The 15,517-nt window shown below is 39.9% G+C and overlaps 2 protein-coding genes across 6 annotated transcripts; one reads left to right on the top strand and one right to left on the bottom strand.

Moving 5' to 3' along the window:
* Positions 1 to 353: 353 nt before the first annotated feature.
* On the bottom strand, positions 354 to 1,242 carry LOC131977166 (zinc finger BED domain-containing protein 4-like). Its single transcript, XM_059340371.1, has 4 exons — positions 1,115 to 1,242; positions 905 to 1,022; positions 618 to 757; positions 354 to 509 (listed from the first exon to the last, which is right to left on the bottom strand). Exons 1-4 carry the CDS (start codon positions 1,181 to 1,183, stop codon positions 354 to 356), a joined length of 483 nt encoding a protein of 160 aa, XP_059196354.1. The 5' UTR covers positions 1,184 to 1,242.
* A 123-nt stretch (positions 1,243 to 1,365) lies between these two features.
* On the top strand, positions 1,366 to 13,965 carry LOC131978407 (protein ENL-like). Of its 5 annotated transcripts, XM_059342048.1 has the most exons (6): positions 1,366 to 1,487; positions 11,293 to 11,473; positions 11,945 to 12,027; positions 12,643 to 12,774; positions 12,859 to 12,957; positions 13,100 to 13,965. In XM_059342048.1, the coding sequence occupies exons 1-6, from the start codon at positions 1,476 to 1,478 to the stop codon at positions 13,217 to 13,219; spliced, it is 627 nt and encodes a 208-aa protein (XP_059198031.1). In that variant the 5' UTR covers positions 1,366 to 1,475; the 3' UTR covers positions 13,220 to 13,965. The 5 variants fall into 5 exon arrangements, with proteins under 5 accessions (XP_059198031.1, XP_059198033.1, XP_059198029.1 ...); XM_059342046.1 differs by lacking the exon at positions 1,366 to 1,487 and having other exon boundaries at positions 8,486 to 11,473; XM_059342049.1 differs by lacking the exon at positions 1,366 to 1,487 and having other exon boundaries at positions 8,492 to 11,473; positions 13,485 to 13,965.
* The last annotated feature ends 1,552 nt before the right edge of the window (positions 13,966 to 15,517 follow it).

The raw sequence follows: 15,517 nt of genomic DNA, 5'->3' as shown, positions 1-15,517 counted from the left end.
GTGGAGAAACCACTAATTTGCCGTCTCAGTCGCCAAAGTTATTAATTGTTAATTCATATAAATGCATCAGATGATGATGTACTATGTGTAAAGTTAATACGCTGCTATGCCATTCAGAAAGTTATACATTTCTTTATTGTGTTTACAGGGACCGAAAGTCCGCTATTATCCGTTATTGTTATTTATAAATAACTGTTATTGCACTGTACTGTAAAATAAAAAAATCACAGAACATGTTTCCATGATGAATTATGCGCCGCTGCTTTTAAGAAACTAAGTAGCGGTTAAATTCAGCCAGGATCAATGAAATATATATATATATATATATATACTGAGGCGGCCTCAGTGATTGTTTATATTGTCTCATCTATAAAATGGCACGTTACAGCCAAGTATGCATCCATGTTTATAGATGTACACATGTCTGCTGTCAAACTAACTGCAGCTACTTTCTGGACCTCAGCTTTGGCCTTCTCCTTCTCATGCTGGTATCTCTCTTCAACCATGGCCTTAACAACCAAAAGGAAAGGTCAAAAGAAAGGTTAAAAGAAGAAAATAATAATCAATGCATTGAATTCAATAGTACTCTCATGCTTCATCTATGTCACCAAACAAACCTTTCTTGTTGGGAGGATGTAGGTTGGATCTAGTTTAGCCACAAACTCTCTAAATCCTGTGTCCTCCACTATACTGAAAGGCTGGGTGTCTTTGACAATCATTGACACCAAGGCATCGTCCAGGTCCTTCTTTCTGCTCACTGGGAGAGAAAAGAAGACATGTTTTTACATGTTTTGCATTTTAAAAATATATCATTAGTTATGTAAATTACATTATTATAGTTGATTATAAGATGTGTTAGGAATTGAAAAGTATGTTCATACAGTGGATATTTGAAATGACTTACCTGGACTGGGTCCAGCCACATTCCCCTCACTGTTTTCATGCAAAGCACGAAAATGCCTCAACATGGATGAGGTGTTATTGTTGTATCCCAATTCCTTGGCACACAACAAACACTTCACCTTGGATTAAAAGAAGAAAAAAAAATAGTACATTGCATACAAAAATAAGATTATTATTATTATTATTATTATTATACTGAAAGTGTATTTACCTTGTTCGGGGAGATCTGCTCAAAGTGTTCCCACATGGAGGAAAACTTTCTCTTTCTCACAGGTTCCATGGGAATATTTGTAGTACAAGATATATATCTATGTCACTCACAAACCAACAAATCGCCAACACAAACCCACAAAGTGTGAGCGGCTCCATTGCAGTACTTATAGGTTCATAAATCCCGCCAGTAATCGAACCATTTCCTGAACCACCGAGGCTTCGAACGTCATCAATGACGTCACTCGTCCTAAACAACACAAGCGTCGATACGCGCTCCACCAAAGACTTCCGGGATTTCTCGACACACGCTCCGAAGCATCGGGACGATCCGACCCATCACTAACTGAGGCCCGAGAAACATGAACCGTCAGGTAACGTTACAGTGGCTGCGTGTCACTACCATTTAAGTTGGCGTTTCTACAAAGTAAAATAAAGGGTTAAAATATTAGTTGTCTGGCTCTGGGTTAATGCTAGAAGGATGCTTATCCGTCACCGTTAGCGTTAGCTGAGTTTGCTAACGTTGACTAATCTTCCTTAACGCCACCTCAGGCGTTACTGTCAACTAGAAAATTTCTAAAGAAATTTTGATTGTGTGCTTGCCTCTGGACCATCATTCTCGTGGCTCAAATCAACAGTCAAACAGTGACTCTGTCCTGAGTTCACAGATACCTCATACAAGTCTGTAGGACAAACGGTTCACAAGTTAGTAAAAGGGGGCGTGGTCACTCAAAGGGGGCGTGGCTTGAATCAGCAGTTAAACAGGGACTCTGTCCTAAGTTCACAGACACCTCATACAAGTCTCTAGGACAAACGGTTCATTAGTTATGAAAGGGGGCGTGGCTAATCAAAAGGGGCGGGGTTATCAATCACCAGTTAAACAGGGACTTCATGCCGAGTAATCTGACACCTTGTATAAGTTTCTAGGACAAACGGTTCATTAGTTATGAAAGGGGGCGTGGCTAATCAAAAAGGGCGGGAATTTATGAAACATTATTATGTATAAGTGGTCAGTGATGAACCATCATCATGCTTGGCAAGTTTGAGGAAGATTGGACAATGTATGGTCAAGTTATTAGGTCTGTTCACTTAGAGTAAACTGACAGTTATCGGTTAAAATGTCTGTGTTGGAGGAGGGAGGGGGGAGGCTTTGGTAGCTAAGCAACCAGGTGGCCAGGTGGAGTCGACCAATAAGAGCAGAGCAATCAACTGAAATTAACTGACAGTTCCATCACAGTGAGCAGACAGAGGTCGACAAACTGAAAATTCTGGCCTCGAACAGAAAGCATTTTTGGCAAAACCATAATACCTATCATTGATCCGACTTCACTTTGAGCGTCCTGAGTTCTTCCTGAACGTCTACATATATTTTTTTTAAAGAAAGATGAAAAAATAGCTTCGTTAGAGCGATTTTAAAAAACTGTAAAAAAAATTTTGGGGAGAAATCTTCCTGCATTTTTAATATGGGAGCCAATGAGGCAGTTGATGTGTTTTGTTTGTGCATCTGTGCGTCCTACGCCCAAACTATAACTCTGACAGCTTTACCAGAGGATTGTGAGTGAGAGGACAAATTTTCCTACGTTTCTATGTATAAATTATTTCTGTAGAGTGAAATTTGCGGCCTGGAGCGCAGTTTTCAAATTTATTTTTTGACAATTCGTTCTCTCCCTCTACACTCTGTTTGATTACATCACCACTCTAGACTCTCCATAGGGTTACATTGGGGGGATTTTTTGACGTGTTTTTGCCCAATAATTTGAAAACCGTTTGTCGAAACCCTTAGAAAAGTCATAGCACACTGGTCATGGGCGAGCCGGTCGGTTTGATACCTTTTTTGTGTATGTGCGACCAAAACTCTGGGAGGAGTAGTCGACGGAAAAACAACACGGAAGAAACGGAAGAATAATAATAACTAGAAACAAAATTCCAGGGAAATTTTGGAGTGCCACGGGACTACTGCGGGATGATTCTCGTGGTTTAAATCAGCAGTTAAACAGGGACCCTGTCTTGAGTTCACAGACACCTCATACAAGTCTGTAGGACAAACGGTTCACTAGTTAGTAAAAGGGGCGTGGCTACTCAAAGGGGGCGTGGCTTCAATCACCAGTCAAACAGGGACTCTGTCCTGAGTCCACAGACACCTCATACAAGGCTGTAGGACAAACGGTTCACTAGTTAGTAAAAAGGGGCGTGGCTACTCAAAGGGGGCGTGGCTTCAATCACCAGTAAAACAGGGGCTCTGTCCTGAGTTAGCAGACACCTCATACAAGTTTCTAGGACAAACGGTTCATTAGTTAGTAAAAGGGGCGTGGCTAATCAAAAGGGGCGGGGTTATCAATCAACAGTTAGACAGGGACGCTATGCTGAGTAATCTGACACCTCATACAAATTTCTAGGACAAACGGTTCATTAGTTAAGAAAGGGGGCATGGCTAATCAAAAAGGGCGGGAATTTATGAAATATTGTTATGTAGACAATCAGTGATGAGCCATCATCATGTATGACAAGTTTGAGGCAGATTGGACAATGTATGGTCAAGTTAAAAGAGTTAACTGTTTTCACTTAAAATGTCTGTGTTGGAGGAGGGGAGAGGGAGGGGGGGGGAGCTTTGGTAGCTAAGCAACCACGTGGCCAGGTGGAGTCGACCAATCAGAGCAGAGCAATCAACAGAAACTAACTGTCACTGACAATGCTTTGCTAAAGTGAGCAGCCAGAGGTGGACAAACTGAAAATTCTGGCCTCGAACAGAAAGCATTTTTGGCAAAACCATAACACCTATCACTAATCTGACTTCACTTTGAGCGTCCTGAGTTCTTCCTGAACGTCTACATATATTTTTTTTTAAGAAAAATGAAAAAATAGCTTTGTTAGAGCGATTTAAAAAAACTCTTACATCTGATTTTTTCAAAAATCCTCACGTGTTTTTAATATGGGACTCAATGGGGCAGTTGATGCGTTTTGGTGGCACTTCTCTGTGTCCTGCGCCCAAACTATAACTCTGACAGCTTTACCAGAGGATTGTGAGTGAGAAGACAAATTTTCCTCCGTTTCTATGTATAAATTATTTCTGTAGAGTGGAATTTGCGGCCTGGAGCGCAGTTTTCAAATTTATTTTTTGACAATTCCTTCTCTCCCTCTCCACTCTGCTTGATGACATCACCGCTCTAGAGTCTGAACATTCCGCGCAATACACACACATGGGAAAATCGCCCTCCCCATTAGTTTGGAAAAATGGAAATGTTTTCGCACTTCGTGCGAAAACTATATGTGCAATCGCTTTGAAATTTCACAGGACTAGAGTTAAATTCAGGCCCTACAACTTTCTAAATCGGTTCGGAATTTTACGAGCAACGGTTTGCGAATGGTGAGGCCCCAAAGTTTGCGCAATGCGTTCCGGATGGGCCGAAAAGTGCACGTTTGTGCACGTTGTGCGAAAACGTGCACGCCGATCGCTAAAAAAAGTCATTCCACACGATTCCCAATTAGGGCGCAACTTTTGACGTTTTTACTTTTCGCGATTTCTCAAAGCTGCGGGACTAGTTACGCGCCAAAGTTTTTACGGAAGAATAATCTATAATAAAGAATAATAATAATAAACACTAGAAACAAAATTCCAGGGAAATTTTGGAGTGCCACGGGACTACTGCCGGATGATTCTCGTGGATTAAACCAGCAGTTAAACCGGGACTGTGTCCTGAGTTCACAGACACCTCATACAAGTCTGTAGGACAAACGGTTCAGTAGTTAGTAAAAAGGGGCGTGGCTACTCAAAGGGGGCGTGGCTTTAATCACCAGTCACACAGGGACTCTGACCTGAGTTCACAGACACCTCATATGAGTCTGTAGGACAAACGGTTCACAAGTTAGTAAAAAGGGGCGTGGCTACTCAAAGGGGGCGTGGCTTCAATCACCAGTAAAACAGGGGCTCTGTCCTGAGTTAGCAGACACCTCATACAAGTTTCTAGGACAAACGGTTCATTAGTTAGTAAAAGGGGCGTGGCTAATCAAAAGGGGCGGGGTTATCAATCAACAGTTTGACAGGGACGCTATGCTGAGTAATCTGACACCTCATACAAGTTTCTAGGACCAACGGTTCATCAGTTAAGAAAGAGGGCGTGGCTAATCAAAAAGGGCGGGAATTTATGAAATATTGTTATGTAGAACTGAAAAGTGATGAACCATCATCATGCATGACAATTTTGAAGCAGATTGGACAATTTATGGTCAAGTTATAAGGTCTCGTGTTTAATGAAAGAACGCCAAATCTGTTCAGTGAGAATGTCTGTGTTGGAGGAGTGGGGGGGGGGGGGAGTAGGAGGGGTTGGGGAGGCTTTGGTAGCTAAGCAACCACGTGGCCAGGTGGAGTCGATCAATCAGAGAAGAGCAATCAACTGAAATTAACTGAAGGTGGAGACAGTTCTGCCACACTGAGCAGCCAGAGGTGGACAAACTGAAAATTCTGGCCTCGAACAGAAAGCATTTTCGGCAAAACCATAATACCTATCACTGATCCGACTTCACTTTGAGCGTCCTGAGTTCTTCCTGAACGTCTACATATATTTTTTTTTAAGAAAAATGAAAAAATAGCTTTGTTAGAGCAATCTAAAAAAACGGTAAAATCTGATTATTTCAAAAATCCTTGTGTGTTTTTAATATGGGACTCAATGGGGCAGTTGTTGCGTTTTGGTGGCACTTCTCTGTGTCCTGCGCCCAAACTAAAACTCTGACAGCTTTACCAGAGGATTGTGAGTGAGAAGACAAATTTTCCTACATTTCTATGTACAAATTATTACTGTAGAGTGAAATTTGCGGCCTGGAGCGCAGTTTTCAAATGTATTTTTTGACAATTCCTGCTCTCCCTCTACACTCTGCTTGATGACATCACCGCTCTAGAGTCTGAACATTCCGCGCAATACACACACATGGGAAAAACGCCCTCCCCATTAGTTTGGAAAAATGGAAATGTTTTCGCACTTCGTGCGAAAACTATACGTGCAATCGCTTTGAAATTTCACAGGACTAGAGTTAAATTCAGGCCCTACAACTTTCTAAATCGGTTTGGAATTTTACGAGCAACGGTTTGCGAATGGTGAGGCCCCAAAGTTTGCGCAATGCGTTCCGGATGGGCCGAAAAGTGCACGTTTGTGCACGTTGTGCGAAAACGTGCGCGCCGATCGCTAAAAAAAGTCATTCCACACGATTCCCGATTAGGGCGCAACTTTTGACGTTTTTACTTTTTGTGATTTCTCAAAGCTGTGAGACTAGTTACGCGCCAAAGTTTTTACGGAAGAATAATCTATAATAAATAAATATATAATAATAAACATGAGCAATAATAAGAGATGCCTCGAGCTTCGCTCGAGGCACTCATCCTCACTGCTTGCAGTGAAGATGAGTGCCTCGCTGCTCAGCCGTGGCACTAATGAGCAATAATAAGAGATGCCTCGTGCTTCGCACGAGGCACTCATCCTCACTGCTTGCAGTGAAGATGAGTGCCTCGCTGCTCAGCCGTGGCACTAAAAATAGACACGGTGAATAGTAGTTAGTGTGCTTTTGCAAGCAAGCACACAAAATAACGTTACTGTTGAAGTTTGCAGCGTTTATTTGCTTTTAGTCTGTGCTCTTGAGCAGTGGCGGTTCTAGACCAAAATTACCAGGGGGCCGAGCAGGGGCCAGAGTTTTTTCAGGGGGGCACATATAAGGAGAAAACAGGGCAATATTTAAGCGTTCAAAATTTTTTGTTTATTTAAAATCCAAAACAAAATACATTGAGCATTAATACATTGAATGAATGAATGAATAAACATAAAATAAAGTGTGCTCAATAAACCTTGAAACCATCATCTCTCTGAAACCAGAAAAAAATAAATTCACATACAGTGGTCTATATCACACAGTATCAACACAGTAGGCTGAAACACTACAACAACAAGATTCTGCGTTTGTGACTCCTTGACAGTGTTGCCACAGTTACCTTGAAAAAGTAATCCGATTACTGATTACTCCTTTAAAAAGTAACTTAGTTACTTTACTGATTACTTGATTTTAAAAGTAACTAAGTTAGATTACAAGTTACTTTATTAGTTACATTCAGCAGCTGCCGACAACAACCTCTCATGTACACAGTGAACTAGAACGGCCAAGACAGTCTCACAGACCGTTTGGGTTTTTCTTTTATAAATAACTTTGTTTACATTAAAACTACATGTCTCTCAGTCGGCGACTTTTCCTAAATATATGTGTTTGATGGTTTCTGAAGCTTACAACTTATATATAATAATATATTAAAATGAAACAAACTCTGAGCATTTATACCCCGGACTGCCAATAGCGATCATATTGACTGCTGCATATGAATGGCAGTTATAGACCACTTTGTCCAGCTGTGCTGTGTGAATCGCAAGAGAGAAAGAGATGAGATACCGGGCGCGTACGGGCAAAAACTGAAGGAGGAGGATCGGATGGTGGCTCAGGTAGCAATGAGGAAACTGTCACTGTAAGCTGCACACCTGTCAGCTGCACACCTGTAAGCAGCTGTGCTCCATGCAGACATTTCTCAAACTTTATTTTGTAGGCTAAGGACAGACTAGATCATGATTGTGTTGGATATAAAGCGCCATATAGTCATCCTTACTGATTGACTTAACGTAGCCTGAAGGTAGTGGGAGTGTCTGTTGTGAGTTTAGGGGGCACGTCAGCCAGAGCTGTAGTGTGTGTGTGAGTGAATGAGTGAGTGAGACTGCTGCCTGCTGAACAGAGGGTCGCAGAAAAAGGATCTGAAGTGCCCGTGTTTCGGCTTCAAAAACCCGCAGAACTGATCCGAAAACAGCCCAATTTTATCCACCCACCCAAACCCATTTTTACCCGCAAAATAGATTGCAAAACTGCCGATCGACGTCACTCCCCGAGGCGCAAGAAGAAAGCAAATATATCGTTTTACTAAGGAAAATGACAAAAAATAGTAACGCACACAGTGACTTGGATAAGTAACTTTAATCTGATTACTGGTTTGGAAATAGTAAAACGCGTTAGATTACTCGTTACTGAAAAAAGTGGTCATATTAGAGTAACGTGTTACTAATTAACGCGTTACCGGCATCACTGCTCCTTGAGAACCTATCTACAAATGCATCAAGGGGTGTGTTTCATACCAGTTGGCTCGGAAACTGCGCTTCCTGTCTCCCATCAATGTGTTAGGAAAGTTCTTTATATGTGGCTGCACTGGAGTGTCATCCATGCACTTGCTGATATCTGGAGAAAGATGAGTAAATATGAGAGTGCAACATTAATTTATCATTATTAATTTAACTAGTCTACACTGCTCTCTCTCTCTCTCTCTCTCTCTCTCTCTCTCTCTCTCTCTCTCTCTCTCTCTCTCTCTCTCTCTCTCTCTCTCTCTCTCTCTCACACACACACACCTACTTGATGGTGCTGTACTTGACATGCATGGTGAATCTGGTTGTCCCTCATAGTCTTCCTCCTGACTCTCAGACTGCCTTTCACTTTCCTCCTCTGTCTGTCTCTCCTCCTCTGGCTCTCTCTCCACCTCTGTCTGTCTCTCCTCCTCTGGCTCTCTCTCCTCCTCTGGTTCTCTCTCCACCTGCTCCTGAGCTCTTTCACTTCTCCCTTCATCTCCATCTCCCTCACTCTCTTTATGGGGCTTTTTCCCTACTGGGGCAAAAAAGGACGTAATGTCCTTCCTGCTCCTTTTCATGATAATAGCCTACTAAAAAGAAAACGGAGAGGATTGTAGCCTTCTCGTTTCACAAGGCTATGCAAGTTTTTCATTTAACAAGTAGGCTAAATGCTGTCGGTTATTTCACCTATTTCCCCAATATAAGTTACTTATTGCTGTGCAACAGAAAGAAAGATTTTAAGAAAGATAAAGCTACTTGGTGAACATGTCATCATGTTTAATGACTTCAATGGCTTTGCTTATTCACAAACATTGCAAGACCAAGACGTGGTTAAGCGCAATAAAAAACGGATTTTATTATTGAAGTGAACAAAAACAGTAAAACACTGATATGTACAAACACACTGCCATTAAATTGGATAGTTTTCCTTACCTTCCAATATTTGCAGTTGTCCATTCAGGGCGGGTGCAGCTGTCGACTCTCGTTCAAAGTTTGCAATCCGTCTTACAACTGCAGGTGGCAGTGTGCGTGTATCGCTTTAAGGAGTTCGTGGAGAACGCGCCGTCGATATGTCTTTAGTTCCGGTCTTCGAGCCAGCGCATGTCGCCGTAAGAAATTAATTAATTAATTATCTGTTCAGCACAGGGGCCACAACGGGGGCCACGAGCAATTTTACAGGGGCACTGGCCCCTGTCGGCCCCTGTGTAAAACCGCCAATGCTCTTGAGTAAACCTTGAGTCAAAATTTCTTTTGTCAAAAAATGTTGAGGAAGTTCACTTTGTTACTTTGTGCCAATGCTGAGATCTTTGAGTGATGAGTAGTCAAGCTGCTTCTCATTAGAAAACTATCCTCCAGACAATTCTTCATCTCTGTGTCTTCAAGGAGACAACAGGTCTCCTTCTCTACCTGGCTGTCTCTCCTCTCCTGCAGCCTCCAAAAGGGACAGATCCTTCTCCAAAAGAGGAGGCTTCTGGTCTACAAGGCCCAGAAACCAAGCCATTGGGCCTGTGCTGAGATTCATGTGGCATATAGTCACAAAGAAATAGCAGATATAGTCAGAAAGAAATCTACACCAAGATTTTAGAGCCAACAACACAGCAAATTACTTTGGAAACACTGAAATCTAAAAAGGAACTGATTCTTCGTCAAAGGATTTCAGCTCCCCTATTCTCCCCACAAAAAGGACACACACCATTTTCTTAATATCCCCTTGTAGGATGTAGGCTAGGGCTGGGTGATATATCGATATAAAAAATATATAGATATATTTTTAGATGTGAAATGGAATTAGACCATATCGCATATATCAATATTGTTCAATTTTTTAATATATATAAAAATGCCCTGACTAGGGTTTGTCATATTTAATTATTTTGTAATGTTCGTTATTCTTTTCTCATATAAATATATTTATTTCAGAAAAAGACTGGCCTATTTTATTTCATAGGCTATTTTCATTTAAGATTTTTATTTATTGCACTTTATGGAGCTTTGATTTATAAAAAAAAAAAAAAAAAAAAAAAAGGTAATCCTGTTATACAGTATTTATGATCACTTAAATTAACAGTTTCTATAAAACTTCTTGTGACATGTCATATTTGGCTTTGACTTTGACTGAACATTTGCTCTCGCTTTGCAATAAAAATGTCAGGATATATATCTTGTATATCGATATTCAGCCTAAATATACCCGAATATGACTTTTGGTCCATATCGCCCAGCCCTAATGTAGGCTATGATTTATATGGGTTTTTAAGGACTCCCCCTGGCCCTTGGGCTTGACTCCTTTCCAAAAATAGTTAGCATAACCCTAGTCTCTATTATTGGTAAGATAAGAGCATCCTTTTTAGTCGCCCCATTTACTATACAGCAACAAAGAGGATATTGCTTAAAACAGAGGATGTACCCTCTTGTTCTGGTAGCTGATTAATTGGTTTCAGTGGACAGTTGTTTTTTAGTTGATTAGTCATTTATTATGATTTTAACATGCTAAGTGATTATTTCCAAGAAACTTCCAAGAACATCTCTGGTAAACAGATATAAACTAGTGGTTTTGCATGATTCTTTATTGGAAATTCAGTTTAACAGATCTGTCAATTAAATAAACTAATTTATTAGTTGACAAAATCATATGAGTGTTAGTCGACTCAGAATCTATTAAGTTGAGGACAGCCCTAGCCATAACAGAAATCACCAGAAAGAAATAGATATATATAAAAATGGCAACTTTTAGATATTTATATATGGGTGGATGTGATTTAGTTTGAACCTGCAGTTTAATTGTAGCACAACCACTTGTGTACTTTGTCCTGGTATTTCAACTACACTTCAAGGTCTGAAACTGCAGATGAAGTTTGCTCAGTTGTCATTGATATACCTCTATTGTTATTACATGACGTAAGTATGGAATTTTGGTCATGTGATACCAGATATCCTGTCTCTGTTCAAGGATGGTGTTTGGCATTGGATGTCATTAAATTCCTTTTTCTTTCTCTGGCCTATTCAGTACAGTATTTTACTCTCTTTAATCTACCCCTTTCAGTGTGAAGTTCAGTTGAATTTGGAGTTGGGTCACATAGCCCAGCTGAGGGAGAAAGAAACACCAGAAGACTTCACCCACGACTGGACTGCCTTTGTCCGAGGGCCACAGACTGGGGACCTCCAGCACTTGGTAGAGAAAGTTGTCTTCCACCTGCATGACAGTTACCCCAACCCAAAGAGAAGTATGACGGAGTGATAAATTCTGAATACATTTTCTATATATATATACGTGTGTGTGCGTATATATATGTCTATATGTGTGTGTATATATATATATATATATTTTTTTTTTTGCTGCAACCATTCAATATGCCTTAACGTTACCGGAGAGTCTTGCCAGCTCTGAGATCGGCCCGGTTCATTGTAAAACATTTATTTATTGGTGTGAATGTGGTGTTTTCTGTGCATAGGCTAATGTTACAGACCCCAAAGCAGCGCTGCTCTTCTGTCCAACCATGATTTTTTTTTAATCCCCTAGAGAGGGAAAAAAAGACATACGTAATCATATTTTGGTTGTTGGTCTCCGCCACAGAATGGTCTGTATGTGTGTGTATATATATATATATATATATACATATATGCACTGATAATATTATCAGTTTAATGTCACTGTTACATCTACCAGTTTTTTCATCAAGACATCTGTGTCTCAGTATTCAGGGAGCCTCCGTACGAAGTGAATGGGTCGGGCTCCGAAAACTTCCTCATGCATATTGAATTTTTCTTGAAGAACAAGGTGACATACATGGACAAATCTGTTAAGAAGATAAAATATTTATGCAATTTACGATTAAAGTAAATCGCATTCGAATTTACGAATGCAATTTACTGGCAACTAGTGGTGAGGTTTCAGATTGCAATCAACTGAATACCCCTTCCCTCACCTTCCAACGATGTAGTAGAACATACACTAGCCTTCAGGTAATGTAAAAACACCCCGAGAGCCAGTGTATGTTCTGGTATACTGCATAAAACAATTTTAGTTTCAGATACACAAATTAAAACCTTGTTGTGAATATTATTTTTCCATTTCTGCCTAAAGAGCCCCCTAAATCCTACAAACTGCTCTTTCCATGCTTTCTTCTCACTGTTAACTGTCCCATTATCTACAACTGAACTTCTTCCAGGAATTTTAGCAGAAGTCGGTACCCTAAAATAAGATAACTGTCTGTTTGTTTTATCGACTTGTAGAGTGTCAGTTTATCCATTCAGCTTTCATCTTTTGTTGTGAAATATGTGAGTGTCGAGAGCTGTATGTAGGGCAGTAATGCAGAAAGACAATTTTGTGTCACACAAGAATGAAAAAAGGACATAGATTATCTTAATAATATACTTCTACTGTTTCTTGCAGGAGAAGCCGAAAAAAGTGTGTTTCAAGTACAACCTCTTCCTTAAGCCAGAGGGTGACCACCTGCGCTGTGAGACCCTCACCTTCAATACCCCCAGCAAAGAATTCAGGAGGAAGCTGGTGAAAGCTGGAGGGGTGAGGCTGTCTGACACACTGACCGGTTGATTGATCGCTAAATGACTGAAACAGAACACATAACTGTTGGCTCTACATTTTCAGGTGTTGGTTGCAGAGGGGGCTGAGGCTGCGACAAGGTCCGGTCCAGACGTCCCTCCTTCCCCCCCGACGAAGAAGATCAAGACCTCTCACGTGTCAGAGGTTCGTCAGCATGTCAACACACACATTTCATATACTTGATCGCTGCATGCAGAAAATATTATGTATTATCCCACAGCCATCCCAGTAGCACTTTCATCTTATAGATTACTAAACCTGAAACATTGATGATTGTGTTTTCTAGATGAAGACGGTGCTTTTATGCATTCAAATTTGTTCTCATGTCAGCAACCCAGCAAAGACAGAAGTGATGGCAGTAGCCAAGCTGCACAAGTCGACCAAAACACTTCATGAACAGCTCTGAAAAGACTAAGAGCAAAGCCACCTTGAAAGCAGACAACAGAGGTGGAAAGGGCAAGAAATGTTTGTTAGTTGTATAAAGTACAGAAGCAGGCCGAGCAGCAACATTTCAAAACAATCATATGCAAATACAGTTCTCTGCATTTGACTGTTCAAGAGTGACGTCCTATCCTCTGAGGAGATTATTTAGTATTGTCTGTGGGGAACAACAAATAATAGTAGATCTAGAAGATTCAAAACTTCTGAAGAAACTTTGTGTGTGTCTGCAGGCTGCCGCCAGCTGATCTCCATGTGTCCAAAGAAAGCCCTGTCTCTTCTTCTCAGCTGTGATTCCTTAAGAGGTCAAGATCCATTGTGCATAATTTGTTGCAAATGTCCAACATGTTTTTACTTTGTGTGGCAGGGTGGAGACTGTCAGATGTGTGTTCTGACTATTTGACTGTCGTCTTTCCTGGACTGACATGAACCAGTCGTGTCTACAGAGACTATATGAAGTTGTGTTTTTATTGTTGTTGGGGGTTTTTCCCTCCAAATTATGACGTTTAAAACTTGGAAGAGGAGTTAGGGTTTACATTAATTAAAGTATGGGGGACACTTTTTTTTTTGGTAAAAACTGTCAGATTGCTACCAAAAAAAGTAGCTGAAAAGACAAAAACCTAAAATTGTGTTTATGTAATGTTTTTATATACTACTGTATCATTTCAAATCCATGCTTTTTTAAAAGAATAAATTTAAAAGAATTAAAACTGTTTTGAGTGTGAAACCTGTGGCCTTCATTTTGTATTTCTCCCTCTTCCTCCATATTGAAAAGAAGGATTTAAAGGTTGATGTCTCAATAGCAGTGGGACACCCTCGTGTGTCTGACAGCCAGGTGGGACTTCTTTTACTCAGATTTGACTGAGAGGCAGACTGGATCAGTTTGAGCGGCAGGGGAAGAAGGGGAGGCACCAAGCCAGTGAGAGAGTGGTGACCTTCTGTCCCATAGCTGAGGCCCGATAATCTCACATCAAAGTCTGAGCACCACAGAGACTTGACTGCAAAGGGACCTCAATGCCTGACTCTGTATAAAAGAGATGTCTTCAATCAGAAGACGCACTGCTTTCTTTTCATATGAAAATTTTAAACGGAGGCGGAGAGTATGATCAGTGTAACAACCTGCAGTGTTAGTTGTTACAAATCCATTCAGGTACCCACATTTGGCAAAGTTTGAGAATGGGAAAAAAATCCATGGTGCAATAACTTTTGAATCAATTTAGTTTTACCTTTGATTTATGTTTTACTATGAATAAACATGAGGATACAACGAAATTAGCTTCTTACGCAGACTGCCATGTATTGTTGGAAAAGGAAAGGCAAACTGATTTTTGCTGGCTGTATGCTAATAGAGATATCCAGATAATTTAGTAAATGAAAAGAATGAATACCACTTAAAAATACTTTATCAGAAAGAATTCCTGAATTTTTAAAAAATATTTGAATTAAAAAAAACCCACAGTATCCAACAATCCATTAGGCATGTACTAATGGCCCCTGTCATTATTTGTGATGCATTAATACGTAAGCAGTAGACTACTTTAATGTAGGGTGAAACTCATTTTAACTGCTTCATATGGTGTTCAGTCGTTAGTCTGTAACTAAAGCTATTTTTAAAAAGTTGATTGCAAAGACGAATAACCTTATTCCTTCTGAAATTAAGTTGAGGCAAAGTAAAAATTTGCATAAATTGGAAATAATCCAGGAAAGTACCTCCAAATTGTAGTTAAACACTTTACTTGAGTAAAAGTGAGTTTATGTTTCTTTAGAAGAACAGTACTGGCTAGAGAACATGAGCAAATTCAAGCATTTTCTTAGAGTTTGTCAGAAATTTGTTCATGAAAAAGGGAAATTGTACATGCACACAACTATTATTATAAACATTGAAGGATTGTGAGACATATTAAGATAAGGTAGAACCGTATTTATATCTATAATCTAAATCTGTAAAGTAAAAGTAATACATTAAGTGGAGTAAAAGCTACTATATTTGCCACCAAAACATAGTTTAGTGTACATTACTTTTAGTTGTAGGCTACTACAACATGTGCAATAACAGTTATCTGACTGTTTTTGCAGGTTTTGACTTATAATCTATATATAGATAATGTCTATATTTATTCACAGTGTGATATGTGTATGCACCACCAGGATTGTAACTTAATTTCTTCTTTTTATTTTTGTTTTTAACTTCGTTCAACTTCATTTTAAGCACATACTAATACAATACAAGTTGGAAATGCATATATGATTAAACTTAATTTCGTTT

This window comes from Centropristis striata, chromosome 9 (assembly GCF_030273125.1).
Source record: "Centropristis striata isolate RG_2023a ecotype Rhode Island chromosome 9, C.striata_1.0, whole genome shotgun sequence".
Lineage (NCBI taxonomy): Eukaryota > Metazoa > Chordata > Actinopteri > Perciformes > Serranidae > Centropristis > Centropristis striata.
Note: the sequence above shows the minus strand (reverse complement) of the source record. Positions and strands in the feature narration are given on the sequence as shown.

Bases quoted from the DNA above. Each gene is read 5' to 3' on its own strand.
- LOC131978407 (XM_059342046.1), top strand. From the start codon at position 11,218: ATGTCATTAAATTCCTTTTTCTTTCTCTGGCCTATTCAGTACAGTATT. The intron at 12,775-12,858 runs GTGAGGCTGTCT...CTACATTTTCAG, and splicing joins AGCTGGTGAAAGCTGGAGGG to GTGTTGGTTGCAGAGGGGGC. The intron at 12,958-13,099 runs GTTCGTCAGCAT...TGTGTTTTCTAG, and splicing joins AGACCTCTCACGTGTCAGAG to ATGAAGACGGTGCTTTTATG.
- LOC131977166 (XM_059340371.1), bottom strand. From the start codon at position 1,183: ATGGAACCTGTGAGAAAGAGAAAGTTTTCCTCCATGTGGGAACACTTT. The intron at 1,023-1,114 runs GTAAATACACTT...TTTTAATCCAAG, and splicing joins AGCAGATCTCCCCGAACAAG to GTGAAGTGTTTGTTGTGTGC. The intron at 758-904 runs GTAAGTCATTTC...TTTCTCTCCCAG, and splicing joins TGTGGCTGGACCCAGTCCAG to TGAGCAGAAAGAAGGACCTG.